General features: G+C 44.5%; 1 protein-coding gene across 1 annotated transcript in view; it reads right to left on the reverse strand.

Annotated features, from left to right (window-relative positions):
• Positions 1–851: 851 nt before the first annotated feature.
• Positions 852–20,788, reverse strand: part of FZD3 (frizzled class receptor 3) — a 67,322-nt gene continuing 47,385 nt past the window's right edge. The window contains exons 5-7 of the mRNA XM_030490438.1: positions 8,651–8,799; positions 6,579–6,812; positions 852–5,440 (exon numbers count right to left, since the gene is read on the reverse strand). Coding sequence (XP_030346298.1) covers positions 5,227–5,440; positions 6,579–6,812; positions 8,651–8,799 — 597 coding nt within the window. The 3' untranslated portion in view covers positions 852–5,226. The remainder of the gene's footprint in view (positions 5,441–6,578; positions 6,813–8,650; positions 8,800–20,788) is intronic.

The raw sequence follows: 20,788 nt of genomic DNA on the forward strand, positions 1-20,788 counted from the left end.
AAAGCAGCATCTAAAACAGCTTCGTCTGTGATTATTAAGACTAGTTATGTGTCACCAGCCATGCGAGCGTATGGCTTCCCAAACTGAAAGAACCCTGAATCTGCCGGAGTGCCTGACAGCTACTGAAAAGAATAGTAATTGCTCCTGATCTCTGGTTTGATTTGGCAGTAAAAAAACCCAGCACAAACCCCCAAACCCACCTCGTCCTGCTGCTGCCAACCGCTTGGTGCGGCTTGTTGGCTCCCTCGTCTCTGCTTGTGAAATGCTGGTGGTTGAAGTGGTGTGTTGCTCAGAAAAGGGTAGAACAAACCAGAGCGCGTAGTCTGTGGAGAGCTTTGTGTTTGCTGGAAGGTTGCCCAGCGTCTACAAGTGCATGTGTTAGGGAGGGATTAATTCTAGAAAGGCTTTTTTCAAATCCAGAGCACTGCCAGCCAGAGAAAAAAATTAATATCCACAAGAAAGCTGGAGAGGGACTTTTGACCAGGGCCTGTAGGGACAGGACAAGGGGGAATGGCTTTAACCTGACAGAGGGGAGATTGAGATGAAATCTGAGGAAGAAGTTCTTCCCTGTGAGGTGGTGAGGCCCTGGCACAGATTGCCCAGAGAAGCTGTGGCTGCCCCATCCCTGGCAGTGTTCAAGGCCAGGTTGGACGGCGCTTGGAGCAACCTGCTCTAGTGGAAGGTGTCCCTGCCCATGGCAGTGGGTTGGAACTGGATGAGCTTTAAGGTCCCTTCCAACCCAAACCATTCTATGATGATTTAAATCTTGAATCAGCTGCCTCTGAACAGGGTTTTTGGAGAGGGGTGTAGTCACTACAGAGGGTTTGAAAGGTCAATGAGGAAGAGACTCGGATTTTTCCATCGTTTTATTAAAAACTTGCAAAGGACCCAAATGAAAATGTACACCTACTACATTATAATCAGTTTGTACACTCACAGTTAAAGTGCTAAAAATTAAATGATACAAAACCGACACTGGACTACCATGGACGAGTCTACCAAGAGCTGCGGGCGAGTTGTCAGCTATGGCCAGGCGCTACCTCATGCTAACAGCCATGTGCACCCGCTACCTGCAGGTCTGATGGACACGAAAGCTTCTTCCTCTCCTGCTCGGAAGAGGATGGCATTGCAACAGGACCACGAGTTCATCAAGGGAAAGCACTGGAAGCGGCGGCAGCGTTGGTGCGTGCACTGAGTCCCCCAGCACAGGGACCCACCAGCCCTTCATGACAGGCAAAAAATGCCTCGGGCGAAAACAACTCCCAATCCAGTTATGGAAGTGGTACATTGGGACAGGAGTTAAGTTTCACATTCAATTTGACATTCTGCTGCTCAAGATGAACCTCAGGATGACTCCCACTCTGCACTCTGGTTTCTCAGTGCCGCCAGGGCTGCCCAGTCCCTGCTGCTGTCTTTTTTGGGGTCCTCAGCCCCTCCGGAGCTGCAGCATTGCCGCCCTGGAAGGGTGGGCATTACTCCTTCTTGCCCAGCTCTTCTTATGGTCTTCCCAGCCCTTTCCAAAGGGTTTTCCCTCCCCTTGCCAGAATGACTCGGCAGCACTGTTGGATTTTCGCTGGAGCCACCCGCTGCAGCCCTGAGCTCACTGCCCCCCCTAGGTCCAGCTTGTACCTAAACCTTCCGCAGCAGAACTCAGGTCTAAGCTCCAAGGAAGGGCAGAGCACTCAGGAGCACAGATCAATGTACAATAAAACGTGGCTTTTTGCTGCTGTTGGATTTTTTACACTTTAAACCAACAAGTGCTACCGACCCAGCGTGAGGGCAGCTTGCGTCGGCCTGAGAGAGCTTCTTCCATGCAACACGGCCGCATCTCTGATTTGGGATATTTCACTGAATGACGAGCACCACGAAGGGATGAAGAAAGAAGGAACAGCACAAACTCAGGGGAATCTGCTGTCAGCGGCAATCAGGCCGATGTCCACGTTCACCAGACGCAGCCGAGCGCTCGCCGGCCCTGACATAGCCTGGAGAGGACAGCAAAGCTCTCGGAGCAAAGCACACTGTGCAACGCGCTTGCAGTGGGATAAACCGGGAGATTCAGCTCCCTGGGAATGCTGGGAATAAGAAGCTGTGGATTTTATGGGAAGCTTTGATATTGCAATCTTGCAAAGCAGCATTTTGGAGCTTCGGTCATCGCGTGCATAGGATGGAGACACATTAACCTGCTGTTGGGACAAGCTGGAGAATCTGGGCTATGTACAACTTCTCGGATGGCTTCGGAGCAGAGAGGGTCAAGCTTTCAGGGGCTGCTGGAGAGGGACAAAGCGCTGCTGTTGATCATGAGGAGCATCTGTTCAGCTACAAGTGTGTCAGGTCAGCTGAAGCCCAAAGCATCCGGAGTGTTTCAGCAAGTGCAGTGCTGCTGTCCTGGGCAGGGGTTGAAGCTCCAGGGGAAATCAGAGATCGGTGCCAGCCCCAGAGACCAGGCAACCATACTGGAGCTGTGCCGGTTAACAGGGGGAACCAAGTGGGAAAGCCCCCTAAACCCACACTGAGGTACCCCAGTTGGGCTGCATTCAAACTCGGATATGCTTCAAAGCCCCCTGGTGCGATGATTTTGGAGGTGAAGCCCTGTGAGTGCCCCAGCTGGGGAACTGCATTAGGGCTGATGTGATCTTACCCAGGAAACCTGAAACAGCCACTGGGAACGGGTTTGAATCCCAGGAAGGAGTGCTTTGCACAGAGAGAGCGTGGCATGCAAGTTCAGGTGTCAAAGATAAAAGGTAGGGCTCAGGATTACAGGAGTAGGGAGGGCAAAAAACCCAGCCAGGACTCGAGTTCTACATTTTAACCACCTCCTCCGGGGTGACAGGAGGCTACGTGATACACAAGCAAGGAACAGCTGAGATCCGGAAACAACCTGGGCACTAAACCTCACAAATAAACACCATTTCAAGCAGGATATATTTCAAATCTCCATCATCATTCCCCTCCCTGACTTTAAACAATTCGAAGCATTGCCACAGTTTAAAAAACCCAGAAGTACTGGAAATTGAGCTGAGATGATCAACCTAAACCCTTAGTTTAGGGTTCAGTTATTTAGTTCAGTTATGGTGTTTAGGAAAAAATCAGCTACCGGCTCCTTCTGCAGATCAAGGTTCCTACAGCTCTCACCCCCTTTGAAGCAGCAGGTTATTCTGTAGAAGCTGAATTTGAAAATAAAGACGGGTTCCACCTCAGGGGCTTCCGGGTAGTTTAAGTCACTCAAAAGATTTTTCATACCCATCTGCTTCCAAAGAGGTGATCCAGCATATCCGGACAGTTATCCCGCAGACGTCCCCCGGGGTGTTTGCTCAAAGCAGAGGCTGCTCTGCCCTGGGGCGGGTGGTGCAGCCACTCCCTCCCTGGATTCACAATAAAGAGAGCACGGAGCTGTGGCTAAGCTTTGTTATTCCCTGTTGGGTTTGGTTTGTGCTTCTCCTTTGGAGCAAAAGCCTGGTAGAATCAAAAGAGACGATACTTAGAAATGCATTTCTAAGACACGGTGACTCCCAGGGCAACCTGTGATTCCACAGGGCACACGGCTCCGTGCTGTGCTGTTGTGTCATCAGCTACAATTAAAATGAGTAATTGCAGCGTGGCTCCGCTTCTGCCGCTGGGGAAAGCCTCTGCAAGGAGCACCACGGGTTGCTGCCCCAGACCTGCCCTCGAGCCTGTGCTGCCGAAGCGCGTACGAAGGCTTTTAACGTGCCTCCAACAGGTCAGAAAGGGAATTAAGTAAGGACAATGAAAAAATAGGGATTCATTTCCCAGCAACGATGTGTGGTAATTACTGAGGTAGGTTTAAACGCAATCGGGGTTTCCTCACGCTGAATGAATCTTAACAGTAGGTGCTTCAGAAGATCTACTGCCCCCTCTGAGACACGCGTTGGCTTTTGCCTGCAGTGTCAGCAGAGACTCGCTGTACCCCAACAGATTATTTACACACAAAAAAGCCCAAACTGAGAATTCTCTACTGCAAAGCTGTAGTAGGGAATGAAAATAAAACAACCTACAGCCGAGGTCGGTTGTTATGACAAGCTCCCCAGTTGGGAAGGAGCCAACAACTGATGGTGGATACCCACCTCCTCCTCAAGTACACTTCCGACTGTTGGATCCCACTCTTTCCCACCTGCAGGCAGCTCCTGCCTCAATTTCTCCCACCATTTCTAAATTCTTGCATAAATTCTTGCTCTGCACAAAGAGAATCCTCTCCAAAAATAGCCCTGATGGTGCAAGGAAAGTGGGCCACCCCTGACTGAACTCCTCGCATCCTCAGCCCTCCTCACTCAGGTTATGGGGTTTGTAAACAGGTTTTGTTCTGTTTGTACATTCCTGTCTGGGCGACAAATCCAGCTTTACTAGTATTTTTTTTTTCTTTAAATAGATCAGGAACAGGCAATCTCAGCTTTTGTACATTAATCTAAAAAATAAGTGGCCAACTATGATCTAGAGAACTGGTTTTAAAACGGATCTCTTCCTACAGAAACTGTAAACAAGTAGAAAATTTAAATAGTCTTTTGTAAAAAAGCAAGGACGATCCAAGTCATACAAAAATCACCCTTCCCTGCCTCACTCTTCCCACCCTCCCCACCCCACCCCAACAACTGGGCCTGAACCGCTCTGGCACGATCCTCAGCAGAAATTCCTTTCCTTTCCTTCTCCAAAACACTCATCCCCATGTGGCATTTCCAGTGTGACCATTAGAAACGCCTGCCGGTCCACACAGACGTCCTTTACACGGCATTTAACGCGCCCCCTCCCCGTTGATGAAGACAAGGACGGGTGTTATCTAATCCGGGAGGTGCGGGAGGAATGCCTTCCATATTCAAGAGTTCCCTTGTGCCTGGGAAGGAAAAATCTCAGCGTGACCCTGCCAGTTTTCAAGGGGAACACCTACCGACACGCAGAGCCATCGGAGGCAGGGGGAGGCTTTTTCCAACAAAGACTAAGAAATTCAGCAACGGTGTCTGATGAGTAACAGTTATTGAATAAATAATTACCTACAGGTAGGTTCAAAGGAGGCAACCGGCTTTTTACTCAATAATTCAAGATTGCTGAACACTAGCTCTGACTCAAGTACAAGAACGCTGGCTTCAACATGAAGAAGCTTCGGCTTCCTGATGGACAAAATCAGCACCCGATGAGAGGCATGATAATACTGAGTGCCAGGACATTGCTGAGGAGGGGACCGCGACCCCGGCAGCTGCTCTGTTCCCATCCAGCGGCTCAAGCGCTGGTGCCGTCCTCCTCGATAACGCGGTTCATGCTGGTCCCGTGTGTGATGTGTGTCATTGGGTTGCCGCTGAGATCCCTGATGCTGCTGTGACGTGACTGTTCGTTAAGCCGATGCGAACTGCTGTGCCTGGAATGATCAGTCAGTCGTGACATGCTGCCGTGAGGTAGTCTTTCTTCTACGCCTCTGTAGCTGCAGGGAGTGTACCTGATTTAGAACAAGAGAGGACAACTATTACTATTGTTACTGCCATAGTCATGAAAGAATGTAAATAAATCTCGGTGCCTGTGCATGCACACACACACAAACCCCTCTGCTTTAGTGAAAAGTCATGCTCTGGGTAGCTCAGCCATTTCGCCAATACAGCCCTGGGCAAATCGTTTCAACTCCTCATGCAGCTTGGTTTTTACTACAGCACTATGTATAGTATTGATAAATAGGTGAGTAAAATACATGACGATAAATTATGTTCTAAGCCTTAACTACACCTCAAGTTAGAGTGGGTAACTTTTGTTACTGTTTTCTTCAGCAGGGCTAAGTCTATTTACAGAAACAAAATCAATTTACACACAGAGGAAAGCTGCCACAAGAATACCAAGCTGACTTTATCATAGAATCATAGAATGGTCTGGGTTGGAAGGGACCTTAAAGACCATCTAGTTATAGCCCTCTCTGCCACAGGCAGGGACACCTTCCGCTAGAGCAGGTTGCTCCAAGCCCCGTCCAACCTGGCCTTGAACACTGCCAGGGATGGGGCAGCCACAGCTTCTCTGGGCAGCCTGTGCCAGGGCCTCACCACCCTCACAACAAAGAACTTCTTCCTCAGATCTCATCTCAATCTCCCCTCTGTCAGTTTAAAGCCATTCCCCCTTGTCCTGTCCCTACAGGCCCTTGTCAAAAGGCCCTCTCCAGCTTTCTTGTCAGCCCCTTTAGGCACTGGAAGCTGCTCTAAGGTCTCCCTGGAGCCTTCTCTTCTCCAGGCTGAACGAGCCCAGCTCTCTCAGCCTGTCTCCATAGCAGAGGTGCACCAGCCCTCAGAGCATCATCCCTTTAGGATGAATCTGTTATCCTACATGCTCAAATGATGTACCACATATGACTGACTGCCTGTGCAGGAAAACCAGCATTGAACACATTCACATCGTGTAATTCATCAAGATCAGGGTTGACTCTGAAAATATCGAGATGTTTTTTCTCTTTCCACCCCAGACATAACAGGGAGAGGAAATGCAATCAGAGAAAGTAAATAGTAGCAGAACTTCCAGTTTTAGCAATGTGATGGCCAAACATCTGGCTGCAGAGGCTTGTCCAATTTTCTACATGATCTGAAAGGGAAGAAACGTACCTGCCGTCGCGCGAGCGGTGCAGGCTGCCGTGGTAGCTGCTGACTTTGCTGTGGACACTGCCTGCCTTGCTCCTCTGGTCGTCCATCATGGCCAGCTGGGTGGAGGAGGCATGAGTCGAGGTGCCCTGGGTAGAAGTGCCTCTGGATTTCCGGATGATGGGGGTGTTGGGGTCTCTCAGAAGAGACTGAGCAAAGTCTGGCTCCTGCAGCACTTGACGACTCTCATTTACAACCCTGAACAAGACACACCATTTGAGCAGTTACCATTAATGACTGCAATAGGAAAGTGATTGCAGTAACGGTACTGTAACTATTTCATATTACAGCTTGGCAAATAAGACCATTATTTACATTATAATGTCCCTATTTGCCTAATTTTGAAGCACGTCAACATTTGGATATTTAAGTAAAGTTCTTATTCTTGAATCCTCCCCACTCCCTGCATCTGATCCTCTAGTCTAGACATGTGGAGTAATTGTGGTGTATTTGCTTATGGCCTCAGTTTGTGAATATTGTTGCAAGAGAAATCCTTGGGCTCGTGCTGTGGCTCAGCTCGCCCGGATTACCCAGGAACTGCCTCTCAGGGAACATGGAAAGAAGCTGCTTCCTCGCTCAAATAAACATTTGAATTCTGGATTAAAACTGGCAGCAGGAGGAGAACACCAGGTGACATGCAACATATATAATAACACATAACTGGCTGGCTGTAGCCCTTAGATCAGTGGTTACAGTCTCTGATTGCCAAACCCCCTTGCTGGGAAGGGCTGGCAGCGGGGCACACACTTGGCCGCTCCACCATGGCATGATGAAAGGAGGTGTTATCACATCCTCTACATTCCCTTTTTTTTTTTTAATCTCTTTTCATGGGGAGGCCTTTTCCTCCCCTCCCATTCTCTGTATTATTCTTTCATGTTCTATTTTCTCCACCTGGCTACCTCCTCCTCTTAATTTTCTTGCTCTCAGAGGATCACAGGCTACGTAAGGAGGGAGGTTTGTAGCGGCTCTGCCTCTTACTGTTCAAAGGGGGAAAAAAGGGGATGTGGCTCCAGCCAGACAGTGCTGTGTGTGGGAGCTCCTGAGCTGCCTAGGAGCATCAGGAGAGAGGACGGCACGCCAACAGTCACTGAGATAGCCAGGCCTATAAAACAGCTTCCTCTGTCTTCACTAACTCCACTCCTGTCCTCTACCCGCCAAACGAGTATGTCACTGCTCTGTAAATCCTATCTAAACATATGTATATGTATTAAAACATGAAGTTGTTAACCCCCTGCATATCTTAGTAGGTGATCTTCTGAATAAAGGTTTACTCCAACTTCGCAGAAGGTAATTTTACTTAAATTTAACCTCAGCAGAGGGCCAGTCCTGCTAAGGATGGATACGTCAAAGTCATGGAGTACTCACTTAAAGGCTCATTGTATTTGTGGATCTATTTTGAAACATCTACTTAAAAGACAATATTTACAATTATGACAATAGCTATTCATAACTAATACAATATCATATAGATAGTCTCTAAATTTATGCCATACCTTAGTGTAAATTCATTTCAACCTTAGAGAAGCTATAAGACATTCTTATTATGATTTTTATTCAACTGTGCTTTGGCACTAATGCATAAGGGAAGATTAAAAGCAGAGACAATTGCTTTTAACTGTGATCATAGTGAAAAGAACTTCGGTTTAATTTCAGTTTAAATGTCTGATTCAGTTGACTAGATAAGCACGTTTATAAATAACACCTTTCCATTCCACCTCTCAGTACATAGCAGAGATGTTGTACTATTCAGCTGAAACCTAATTCCTATTAAAAAACAGTTTGAAAACAGATGGAGCAATGCAGATTTGATTCTGGTACCAAAGCGTAATTCTGGAAAAATAAGGGAAAATTCTTCAGGGTTTTTTTGAGCTGTTGCTTGTCTTGTCCTTCCTTCCTCCATTTTGGATAGCAAGAGAACTCTAAGAAAGAAACCTGCCCCTGTCTTATCTCCATGAAAAACTAACCAAAATGCTCTTCCAGGACTACAAGGTAAGAGATTATTTGCAGTACTCAACCAGTTCTGTATCGATACACACTCTTTTTTCCTGCGTCCGTGGAAGAAGCTAGCCCACTCAAAACAGGTCTTTTTGCTTCCAACCCAGAAGACAGAGGGTATCCCAACAACCAAAGCCATAAGATACTTCATGAGAAAGAGAATCAAATCTGGACGACTCATCTGAGTGACCTAGAGAGAAAAAAAAAAAAAAGGAGACAAGATTATACAACTCATCATAGTTCCCTGCTCCATTTATGAACTCATTTAAAACAACTGTCTCTGCCTTGAGCCAAAGTAAACATCAACAGGGTTCCTTTGTTTTGTGGCTCTTGGGAGCGTGACCAAGTGTGTCGTACAGCCCACTGTTGAGTAAAACAAAAGGTTCAACTGCTGTGAGGTCTTGGCCTTTATCTGTATTTCTGGCCTTTTGTCTGTGCTCTCAATAATCATGAAATATTTTCTAGTCTATAAATTATAAACACTCATTTCTTTGATAGGATTAACCTATATAAAACCAGGTGCTACATGTGCTGTTTGGAAACATCCCAATGAAACGCTTCATGGGATGTTCAACACTGATCCTTTATTCCTTAGTGGAATTCCTTCAGTGGAGGGTTATACCCATAGCTTCCCTCGCTCAGGAATTTGAGGCAACAGCAAGGTATGACTGTCTGATTCTTATTGACCTGGCAGAGCCCCTACGTCTCCCATTTCTTCAGGGAGAGCAACTGAATTTGAAAACACGAGGTCTATTTTCATAACCAGTTTGATATAAAAAGGGTTTGTGTGAAAAAGATGCAGAGATGATATGAAGATATTATTTCCAGGAAGGTCTGAAGGTAGTTTTCAAAGAAATAGGCATCAAGTCACTTTCTGGAATCAATAACCCAGCTCCAAAAGTGAACATCAAGGACAGAGAACTTCAAGTGCAAGGTGAAAGATACCACTAATTTGTTACAAGAGAGCTGTAAAGGAACTAACTTATTCTGGAGTCATTAAGTCCTCTGTAAGCATTGTTGTGACACAGTCACCCTGTGACTGTGGAAAGCACTCTAGATCTCTACACTTGGGGTATAGGAAGAAGTTCCCTGCTTTTCGTCACGCCTGAGGAAGAGCTGGTCAGAAAACCTAAACGAGGGATCAGTCAAAAGACTGAACACAGTCAGCGACCAGAGGAGGCAATAAAACTGACCACAGCAAGGCTGAGTCTGAAGGAATGGGTCTGCAAAACACCTTGAAGAATTCTGTTATAAGAGGGGGTGAGGACTGAACAGAGATGGCACAAGAAAGGAGACAAGCAGGTAGTCCCGTAAGCAAAGAAAACAAAGTCAGCCAGGGAGCAAGACAGAATGTAAATCATGAGCACATGATGTCAAAGGACAGGAGGCATGATGGCACAAGCAGAAGACAGACCAGAAGGGAGGGAAGAAGATCCTGGAGCTGGGGACTCCTTGGTGAGGACTGACAGTCCTATAACCAGAGTGGATCCAGAGCAGACAGGTCTTCTGCCCGAAAGGAGCACGGTTGAGAGCAGCAGATGTGAGGCAGAAAAGGAACCTGTCAGGCAAGGGGAAGACATCAGTGATTGTCTCATATCGTGACACATTGAGAGTATAGAGTTCTCACTAGAATGGCTTGAGGATGTGTAATGCTAAGGCTGGAAAAGATGTTTAAACAAGTGGAAGTTTGATTGATCTTCTGTTAAATTCTCCTGATCCCAACAGAAATAAAGTAATAGGATAACAAAAGATCCACAGATGGCTCAAGGATTACTATGGCAGGAAGGTTTGGGGCTGTTTAATCGTGGGGAGATGCTCATGAAATTAGGTCTCTTTCCAACAAGGAGTACCTGCAGCAACAGCTCTGAGGCTGCAGGTGAGGCAGCTGATAAAACCCATTATAGTTAAGAAAGTGATCTGAACATCTACTGGCCTGTTTAAAAGAAGAAAATATCAAACAAGCTGTTTCAAGCCAGGGGAACATTGCTCTGTAAGTGAAGAGTGAGACTGAAATACTTTTTACAGTTCTGGGAATTCAGTTTGAATTCATCTCCCTAGAAAGCAGAGGGATATAGAGAAGGGCTGAGAGGATGACAGGGATTGCCTGTCTTGCAAGAAGCTTGTCTGGCTGACAAAGACTCAAAGGTGTGAAAAAAATAATTGCTATGTAACATGAATTATCTAAGCACTGAAATGTGGGAAAAAAAACCCCTCTCAGGAGTATTTAAGCTAAGCAAGAGGACAGAAATATGACTGCATCAGCTGTGAAGAAATGCCATCCTTACAGACAGATTTTCAAACAAGAGTTGTGGGGATGGGCATCTTTTAAGGCTGAGTGTTAACAGTTTATGAAAGATGTTGGCAGTGACAGACAGAGCTTCCCTCTGATCCTATGAGCCTATATTAATGTAGAAACATATATATAATCTCCTACACTAACATCAAGAACCACTTTTTTCCCCCAAACTGAAAAACTGAATTCAATAATTCCCCTTTACTCTGCTGAGACCCCCCCTGCAGTCCTGGGTCCAGCTCTGGGGCCCCAAAACAAGGAGGATGTGGAGCTCTTGGAATGAGTCCAGAGGCCATGAAGATGCTCCGAGAGCTGGAGCACCTCTGCTATGGAGACAGGCTGAGAGAGCTGGGCTTGTTCAGCCTGGAGAAGAGAAGGCTCCAGGGAGACCTTAGAGCAGCTTCTAGTGCCTAAAGGGGCTGACAAGAAAGCTGGAGAGGGGCTTTTGACAAGGGCCTGTAGGGACAGGACAAGGGGGAATGGTTTTAAACTGACAGAGGGGAGATTTAGATGAGATCTGAGGAAGAAGTTGTTCCCTGTGAGGGTGCTGAGGTGCTGGCACAGGTTGCCCAGAGAAGCTGTGGCTGCCCCATCCCTGGCAGTGTTCAAGGCCAGGTTGGACGGGGCTTGGAGCAACCTGCTCTAGTGGAAGGTGTCCCTGCCTTAAAGATGAGCTTTAAGATCCCTTCCAACCTAAACCATTCCATGATTCTATGAACTACATGTCCATCTTTCAATTGAATGTAGAAACATAATGAGCATTACTATGTTTCTTAGAGTTCAGCTTTATATGGGGTGGGATCAAGGCTCTCCCCTTGATGATGAGGGAATTCTTTCTTCAGCACTGTTTAGTGTGCTGCCCATCAACCTCTGTCTCAGGAAAACTACTGATGTTGACAACACTCCGCACCATTTTATGCTTGCAACCATTTAACCACACAAAACGAGTCTGAAGGCTTTCTGGGCGGTTTTGTAGTCAACTAGTGAGATTCCACTCAAGAAAAAAAAATTATTAACAATTATCCAATAAAAAATTATCCAACAAAATTAAGCTTTCAAAAATTAACCTTATTATCTCATTTCATAATGTGCAAATGTGGCGTTAAGTGGAATAAATGGTGAAATTTATTGTTTCTTAATGAAGGTAATATTCAGGTAAAGTTTTATATTTACATATAGTGCTTTTCTGCTGGGCCAAGTCTCCCCTGGCACAACTACCAGCCTGAAGGTACTGTAATTCTGATTTTTGCATGAAGAATAAAACAGCAGTTCTAGCAGTAAAGCTCTCATTTGCTCACTGAACTACAGGCCACCTTTATTTTATTGACTCAGGCATATTGCTTTATGTTAGAGCCAACAGAAATCAGGTGCTGTGATGTGTATTATTGCCCATACTGAATATATTACAAATCCCTATTGCACTGAGTAAATTATATTACTTCCATGAAGATATTACAGTAAATCACTTGATATCGAAACTTCTGGCTCAACATATTCATGCTGGGTGCTATAAATAATTCCAAGCAGAAACTAAAAGAAATTCCAACCAAAAGTTAAAATAAATACACACAACAAATACTTTCAGGTGAAAGGGAGAACATCCTACCTTTGGCAAGGCAAGTTATTAAACATCATTACATACGTTTCTTGAAATTAAGCCTCTTTGCTCAAAGCAATTCCAGTAGGAACACACATTAGACTCAGTGATCATTAACACTGAAGTGACTGCACCTGTTTTAAACAACATACATCCACGGATTATGAGACTTCTATAATAATTAACACAGCAAAATGAAAACATGAAATGACTATTCCAGGCTTATAGAACTGAAGATACCAGGTGTTTAAAGCCTCCAAGTCCGTTTCCAAGAAGCACGGCACTCATGGATCTGCAAGCCTGAAACACTGCTGTTTTCTGTCATTAGGACAGAGAACAGGTTGTATGGTCTTCAAAAGCAGTAAAACAACACAAATGCTCACTCAAAACACAAATCAAGCAGATTCTCACTTTTGCTATACTGCCCAGCTATTGATCTTGAGTGAACCTAAGAAGTATGTGGAGCTGTTGGAGCAAGTCCAGAGGAGGCCACAAAGGTGCTCTGGAGGCTGGAGCAGCTCTGCTATGGAGACAGGCTGAGAGAGCTGTGCTTGTTCAGCCTGGAGAAGAGAAGGCTCCAGGGAGACCTTAGGACAGGAACGGCTTCCAGTGCCTAAAGGGGGCAACAAGAAATCTGGAGAGGGGCTTTTGACAAGGGCCTTTAGGGACAGGACAAGGGGGAATGGCTTTAAACTGACAGAGGGAGGCTGAGATGAGATCTGAGGAAGAAGTTCTTCCCTGTGAGGGTGCTGAGGCGCTGGCACAGGTTGCCCAGAGAAGCTGTGGCTGCCCCATCCCTGGCAGTGTTCAAGGCCAGGTTGGACACAGGGGCTTGGAGCAACCTGCTCTAGTGGAAGGTGTCCCTGCCCGTGGCAGGGGGTTGGAACTGGATGAGTTTTAAGGTCCTTTCCAACCCAAACCAGTCTGTGATTCTATGACTAAAATGGGAGACACAACTCTTGGGTAAACTTACACCATTGATAATTTGCTACAAATATCAAAGTTTCTTAAACAAACATCCCCAAAGCTGAACTACTGAGAAAACTGAAAGAAGGAAAAGAAACTGAAATGCAGTTACTAAGAATTTAACATGTATTTTAATCTTATTTTTCTACAAGACCCTTGAGAGCTGCTGACTTTCACTGAGCTCCACATAACTACACATAACATATACTGTAATAACAAGGACTGGCAATCACTAACGTGAACTCTGTGCAGAATTTCCTCTTCTTTTATAGAATTACAAAGATAGCAAAGCACTGCTAATAGTTATTATGTTGTAATTTACTCAGGAGATAGATATCACACTCTCAGCTGCACAAGAGAAAACAAGTGGTTAAGAAATACAGTCCATTACTGTTTATGCTTTGGTAAGTGCATGAAATGTAACTTCTGAAGGTACAATTAAAGATTTAAGAGTATTTTTTTCATATAGTAACACACTACATCCCCACACACTTCCTGCAGAGATGCAGGACGTCCTCCTGCCCTCCCCCAATGGTTTAAACACTGAAGGAGGTTTAGATATTCAGCTTTCAAAGCAGGGATCTAAAGGGACATTTGATCACAAAATACCTTCTGCAACTGCAGCACCATCCAGCTCACCCTAGTTGTCTATTCTGTGACATCAGTGCTAAATAACTGCAGGTTATACATTTCAGTGATTACCCTTGAAATTAGTTCTGGATGAGCATTAACTTCAACTTTCAGTTTTGTCCTGCAAGTAATCCAAGTTGTGAAATGCTAATAAAAAGTCCCAATGTGCATCTGAAAATAGAGGGTGAACACTGTTTCAGCTATAAAATAGCAGCTCTAAAATACTATTACTTCTTTGGCGCACATAGAGAAGTAGGAATCCCATTAGAAAAGTGATCCCTTCAATATTAGAGATTGAGTTTCATTGCAGATGCAGCCAATGTGGGAAAAAATCTCTTAAAACTAATACTACAGTTTAGGCCTGCTACGGTCACACTATCAGCTGAAACCATAATTACAAACATCTACTAAGTTATTTAAGTCAGTCGTTTCATCTGTTTCACACTTGGCACCATTGCCAGACTCTTCTTTACATCTGGAGAAGAGAAGATAATGTCAGTGCTCCCTTCGTTATCAGGTATCAAAGGCTTTCATAACACCTCTTATATTGGCAAGCCACTGACTCAGATCTAGAGATGTGGCAGATCTCCCCTGGGCCTTAAGAAACTTGGATAATACCTTTCTTTCTAGATAAAAGCCTGTCTTACCAGCACACTGGTCTGCTCTAGACATCAAGAGCTGCCTTTCTATGAGGGCAGTGTCAAAGAAACACAGACCAGACAACAGCCAGTGGTGATGTCCTTCAAGACGAGAACCTCTCCTAGAGGAAAGATAATACTGGTGGTGATTCTCCATTTTCCTTTGTGCCTGATTGCTTTCCCAGAGATGCAAGAGGGGCTTGTGCACTCCAGCAACATGAGAACTTGGCAATTTAGTTCAGCCAGCATGAATCAGTTAGCATTGTCCCTGAGCTAGTTCATTGCACATTTGGTTGGACCTGCTGCAAGGGCAGCTCAGCACAAAGATGTGACTGGAAAGACTTGACAGGCTCCATGCAGACACCTGTGTGAACACTAGAGTGCATGGATCTAAGTCCCTGAACTGAATTTGTCTTGCTGTGCAGCTCTACGCCTTCAGGGGCATTTAGTTAACAAGAAAAAGTAGGTGACGAGATGTAGATGCAGGGGTTTGAGTTGTGTGCTCTACACTTTATTCTGTTCAGACACGTCTCACGAGCAGCACGGGTACTTATGTTTCACCTAGCGAAGACCAACAAACAAGTTCTGTCAGATAAAGATTGCATATGCGATAGCGAGATTTCTGTAACCCGTTTTCTCCCATCTCCCATCTGCTGGGTTGTTGTGGCAGCTGGGTTGGTACAGATTGTCAGACAGAAATGTACTTTCCTTCATGAACACAAAAAGACATCAGTTTGAATGCATTGTTTCCCCACTAAAACAGTGGCAGGTGTTCAGAAAGGAGGTTAAAAACATCAATTTCAGCATTCCTCCAGGGAAAAACAATGCTTCTTTGTAGGCACACTGTTAATTTAAGATGCTCATATAACTAATTTCTGAATATTTTCCCCTTCTGCCCCCAAACGATCAATCATGGCTACTTTTTAGTGACAGAGACCAGTGGCCTCTTCCCCCTAAAGTGAATGAAATCACAAATTAATGAGCTTGCTGCGTGTGTGAAGTGAAAGCACAAACACAACACCTGTCCCCCTCCTTTGGGGCACAGTTCCACAATAACGCTGATCATTTGGTATTTCCCTAAGGATAAAAAGCAATGAAATTCAAATTAACCCATCCTTTTGTGGAAAATGGGAGAAAGACCAAAGGGGTTGAAAGACCAAAGAGAATCTGATCCAACAATCTCATACCCATTTCCATCACTGTCATTGCTTTGAGACTTAGAATATTATACTCACACTGCTTGTTTCCCAGCAAAATGTAGTAGCATTTGTCACTAAACAATACAATTATTTTCCCAGGTTATTAAAATCTTGCAAGTTGCCTGTTTTACTCTTCTCCAACAAGCAAACCCATGCCACCATTCTGGCTACTAAGCTGCACAAGCTGAAGAATTGAGCAACTAAAAGCAGCTGAAAAAAAGGTAATGACTAACCTGATTTAGCCTTCATTTAAAAGCTAATGATAAAGCCAATATACACTTCAGGAGCTTCAGAATACCTTAAGTCTGTGTGAAACAGTCTCAACAGGATCAGGAGACTTCCCTGCATCCAAAAGAAACAAAAGGAAACTCTTCTGGCTCTAAATACCAAAAGCCACATGGCTCATGAGATATTCAGACTATTCCAAGCAGAATAAATACAATAATTCAGACTGTGGGACTTCTGAAGGCGCAGCTTTGCAGTGTCATGAGAGAACACGGATGCTCTGTGTTTCTTGCTCTTAGCACTGTGCAGTAACTTTGCCTATTGGCTCACATTAAAACAATTACATAGTTAGAACAATTATGAAAAAGCATTGCTAACTATTCTCCAGACTTACTTAATAACTACTGAGTTGCTATAAACCCAGAGTGGAAATTAAAGCGAAGAGATCAGCCTATGCAAGACTTGGGCCAGTAACAGATAGCTTGGAAACCTAACCCAAGCTGAAAATAAACAAATAAGACGCTGTAATAAAAGCTTATAAAATTACCATCTTAATGGGACACAAGCTATTCTGGAGTGAAATTATTCAACACAGAAGTTTATTGTTAGCCCAGGCACTGCAGATCCATCTCACCATGCTGAACTCATCTGCAATACATTTTTTTTTCAAGATTTAATCTATGTAAATGCCTAAAAAAATATATCCTTACAAAAACTGCCTCTACAGAACATTTAAACTGAAATGAATTATATTTTAGAAGAATTTCTCTTGAGTTTCTCTGGCACGTTATGGGAAAGAAATCATTCAGTTCATAGAAGAATTGCTCTGGTTTGCACCAGAAGTCATCCCTTGTCTGTGTTGGGCCAGGAGAACACGCTGCAGTCTACCATCTCCTGGAAAAACAGCTTCAATAAAGAACAGCACAGCAGAGAGCGGCCTCTCACAAGGTAATGCTGCAGGGTTTTCCTCATCTATCTCTTTCTTGAAAAGGGATCCCAGAGGACATCTAAAAAGGTCCTGACTCATGACTAGATTCTAATAATGCGCCTCCGACGCTTTTGCCCTTCAGGCCCTGCAGTTGGTCACCGTGTCAGGAACCAGCAATCACCAAGAAGTTTGATGCTAACTGCTCTTGCGCTCATGCAATGGGAATGCAGAAATGCAGCAGACTACAGCTTCAGCCATTGCCTTGCAGGTATCTTGTAGCAATCTTGGGACAGGGTGATTCCGCAGCTTCAGGAGACTAGTTCTGCGAAAACGCCCTGCTTATCAAGGGAAAGCTGAATCTCAATGAAGCTATCAGGATGTCTGGTAATTTGTGGCTTTATCTTGAAACAGAAGACAGCATTCAATCACAGCAACTAATTTTTTAAGTGCTAGCCATGATTTGTCATTACAGAGATTGCCCAAGCACCTGCCTTCTGTTTTACCATTAGGAGGAACTTGTACCACCAGTCTCTCAGCATTAATGCCAGGCATGAAGCATGCGAAAAGCAAGTCTACTTGAGTGTACTACCCATGAGGGACTTGTTCCCCTCTTTCCTTTTCCTGAGGATATGTACAAGCTGAAGGGGGGTGTCCTCTGCAGAGAGAAAAAAGCAAACAAGTCCCCACCCACGACGCAGTTGTTTTCCCCAGCACAGCTTGTCTTTCCTCTTGTCACTGGAATAAAAGAATCATGTCACAATACTTGAACATATTCCCCACTTTGGACCATTTCAGCCCCTCTCCCGCTTTGGGATGAGCTGTAGCTTTCTGACGCAACAGGTCCAAGGACCCATAAACTCTTTTTTCTGTTACAGACCTGTGACTAATGTCTGTGATTAAAATGACAAAGTATCACTTCAAGTCAAGGCATGACTCACGCAAAGGTGTCTAACACAAAGGATGAAACACACCCGATCTACTACAATTTCTCTTACTTAAATCCCAATGCTCACTAAAAAAATAATGTCATGCAGCTCTGTGGAAAGGGACCTGCGCATCCTGGGGAACACAAGCTCAAGAGAAGTGAACAGTGTGCGGCTGTGGCAAAGAAAGCCAATAGGATGCTGAGGAACATCAACGAGGGAATCACCAGCAGAGATAAAGATGTCATCGTCCCACTCTACTTGGCACTTGTCAGGCCACACCTGGAATCCTGTGTTCAGTTTTGGTCCCCACTGTACAAAAAAGAGATGGACGGGCTGGAGATGTCCTGAACAGGGCCACAAAGATGAACCAAGCTCTGGGCAGCCGTGTGAGGAAAGGCTGAGGGCACTGGGCTTGTTCAGCCTGGAGAAAAGAAGACTCAGGGTTTATGAGTACACTTAAGATAAGAGACGTTATTACCACGTTTCCAGTATTTAAGGGGTGGCTACAAAGAAGATGGAGACTCCTTTCTACAAGGAGTCCCATGGAAAAGATGAGGGGTGATGGGTATAAGTTACTCCTGGGGAGATTCCAGTTGGACATGAGAGGAAAATTTTTCACAATGAGAACAATCAGCCACTGGAATAATCTCCCAGGGAAGTGGTGACTCCCCAGTGTTGGACACTTTCAAGTTTTGGCTGGACAGGGTGCTGGGCCAGATAATCTAAGTCATGCTTTACCAAGAAAGGTTGGACCAGATGATGCTTGAGGTCCCCTCCAACCTGGGATTCTGTGATTCTGATTCTGTGATTCACGCAGTTTTCCTTATCCCCACTCTGGAAGCCGATGGCATTACTGTAGTATTCTGTCTGTGCAAATAGGGACTGCAGTCGGAACAGGCTAAAATGGGTCAATAAACTTAAGAGCTGAAACAATGTTTTATCAGCAAAAACTTCTTTACTGGCAACCTGTAAACACACTGCTTGATGTACTACCTGTCTTCCACAGAGAGACAGATTAAAGAGACGCCTACCTGAATTACTGGCAAATCTGTCAAATTGGGTATAGTGAGGGGTTGCTGCAGTAGGATGCATTTGGCAGATTTGTCCCATGGCCAGAAAGGTTGAAAGCTCCATATGGCCATTCAGAAAAAAACAGCTTTTTTTTTCTTCAGATATTAGCACTTCACTGGGACTCAAACAAGTCAGGAAAAAAACCTTAATGAATCAGAAAATCTGACTTCTGTCAATGCTGCTGATAAAAACATACTTGGACTAAAACCTGTGCAGCTTTAATGTCTATTTTGGCAGTAGATATTCTTCCTTGAATTAATTCAATTTTTACAAGACAGAATTTAGCAAGCTGGTATGACTCAGGCTTGGAATATATTCCCATTTTCCCATTAATAAACTCCCACTACTTGAATGAAGACACTTGGCATTAAGAACACAGAACAGAAGAAACATCCTTGGTCAAGTCTTCCATCGCTGCAGCCAGCCATGGCACACAAGCCCATTCAGTAGCCAGCCTCATCCTGAAATCATGAGCTCCCTCCCTCAATTCCTCACAGAATTCTCTAATTTCCAATTGAAGTTTATTCATGACCATGTGATCATTCTGCCAGTGCTGCCACTTGACTTTAACAACTCTTTTAAATGTCCTTTATGGATCATAGAATCACAGAATGGTTTGGGTTGGAAGGGACCTTAAAGCTCATCTAGTTCCAACCCCCTGCCACAGGCAGGGACACCTTCCACTAGACCAGCTTGTTCAAAAACTGGCCTTGAACCAGGCCAGGGATGGGGCAGCCACAGCTTCTCTGGGCACCCTGTGCCAGGGCCTCACCACCCTCTCAGGGAAGAATTTTTTCCCTAATATCTAATCTAAATGTCTAAAACTGCAACTGCATCCCTTGTTACTCTTCCTTTGTAGGGCTACATACACTCACACACGTTCCTTCTCCAAAGACAAGTTCCAACAGAACCTTAATCCTGGCACCGTTTCATTACTTTTCATCTATTTTTGTTTTCTTCTTACGGTCTTTTTTGATCCAGCACAATGCAGTCAGCCACACAATGCCATACAGTAAAAAAATGAGTTGCACATTAGATTGTATTTGTTCCTAAATGGTTGTGAATGAGTAATTACTATGCCGTGAAATCGCTGGAGATGAAGTCGTAAGAAACAGATTAGTGTAATTTCTTAAAGATGCAAATAATAGCCAAAAGCAAAAGCAAAAGTACAGAACTTAGGAGAGAATAAATAAACAGCTGCTTTAGCGGACATGGGATTTATAAAATACTTATTCTCCTCAGACTCCAGAAATACTATGTTCATTAGTCTTAAGGCTGCTTTCTTCAAGTTATAGTGTGAATGGAATAACATCAATCATCATTTACATTATCTGCTTTTATGAAATCAGTTCAACTGAGTCTTTGAAAAGTAATTTGGTGTCAGGATTATTACATCAATTGAGAAAATTTTACAATGTAATGAAAAATACCGTACTGCTGTAAGGGTGACTGGAACTGGTTGCCAAGAGAGGTTGTGGAGCCGCTGTCCACAGGGATATTCAAAATTTGGCTGGACACATCTATGAGCCCCCTGCTCTACATGAGCCCACTTTGAGTGGGCGCTTGACTAGTAATCTCCACATGCCCTTTCCACCCTCAGCTACTCTCAAATCAATACAAGAGTATAATATACACAACTATAATAACAAGAGTTATTAATACCCAATTTCTACTTCAAATTCCTCTTAGTTCTCTCTGGAAGAACT

This window comes from Strigops habroptila, chromosome 6 (genome assembly GCF_004027225.2).
Source record: "Strigops habroptila isolate Jane chromosome 6, bStrHab1.2.pri, whole genome shotgun sequence".
In the NCBI taxonomy this organism is placed as follows: Eukaryota; Metazoa; Chordata; class Aves; order Psittaciformes; family Psittacidae; genus Strigops; species Strigops habroptila.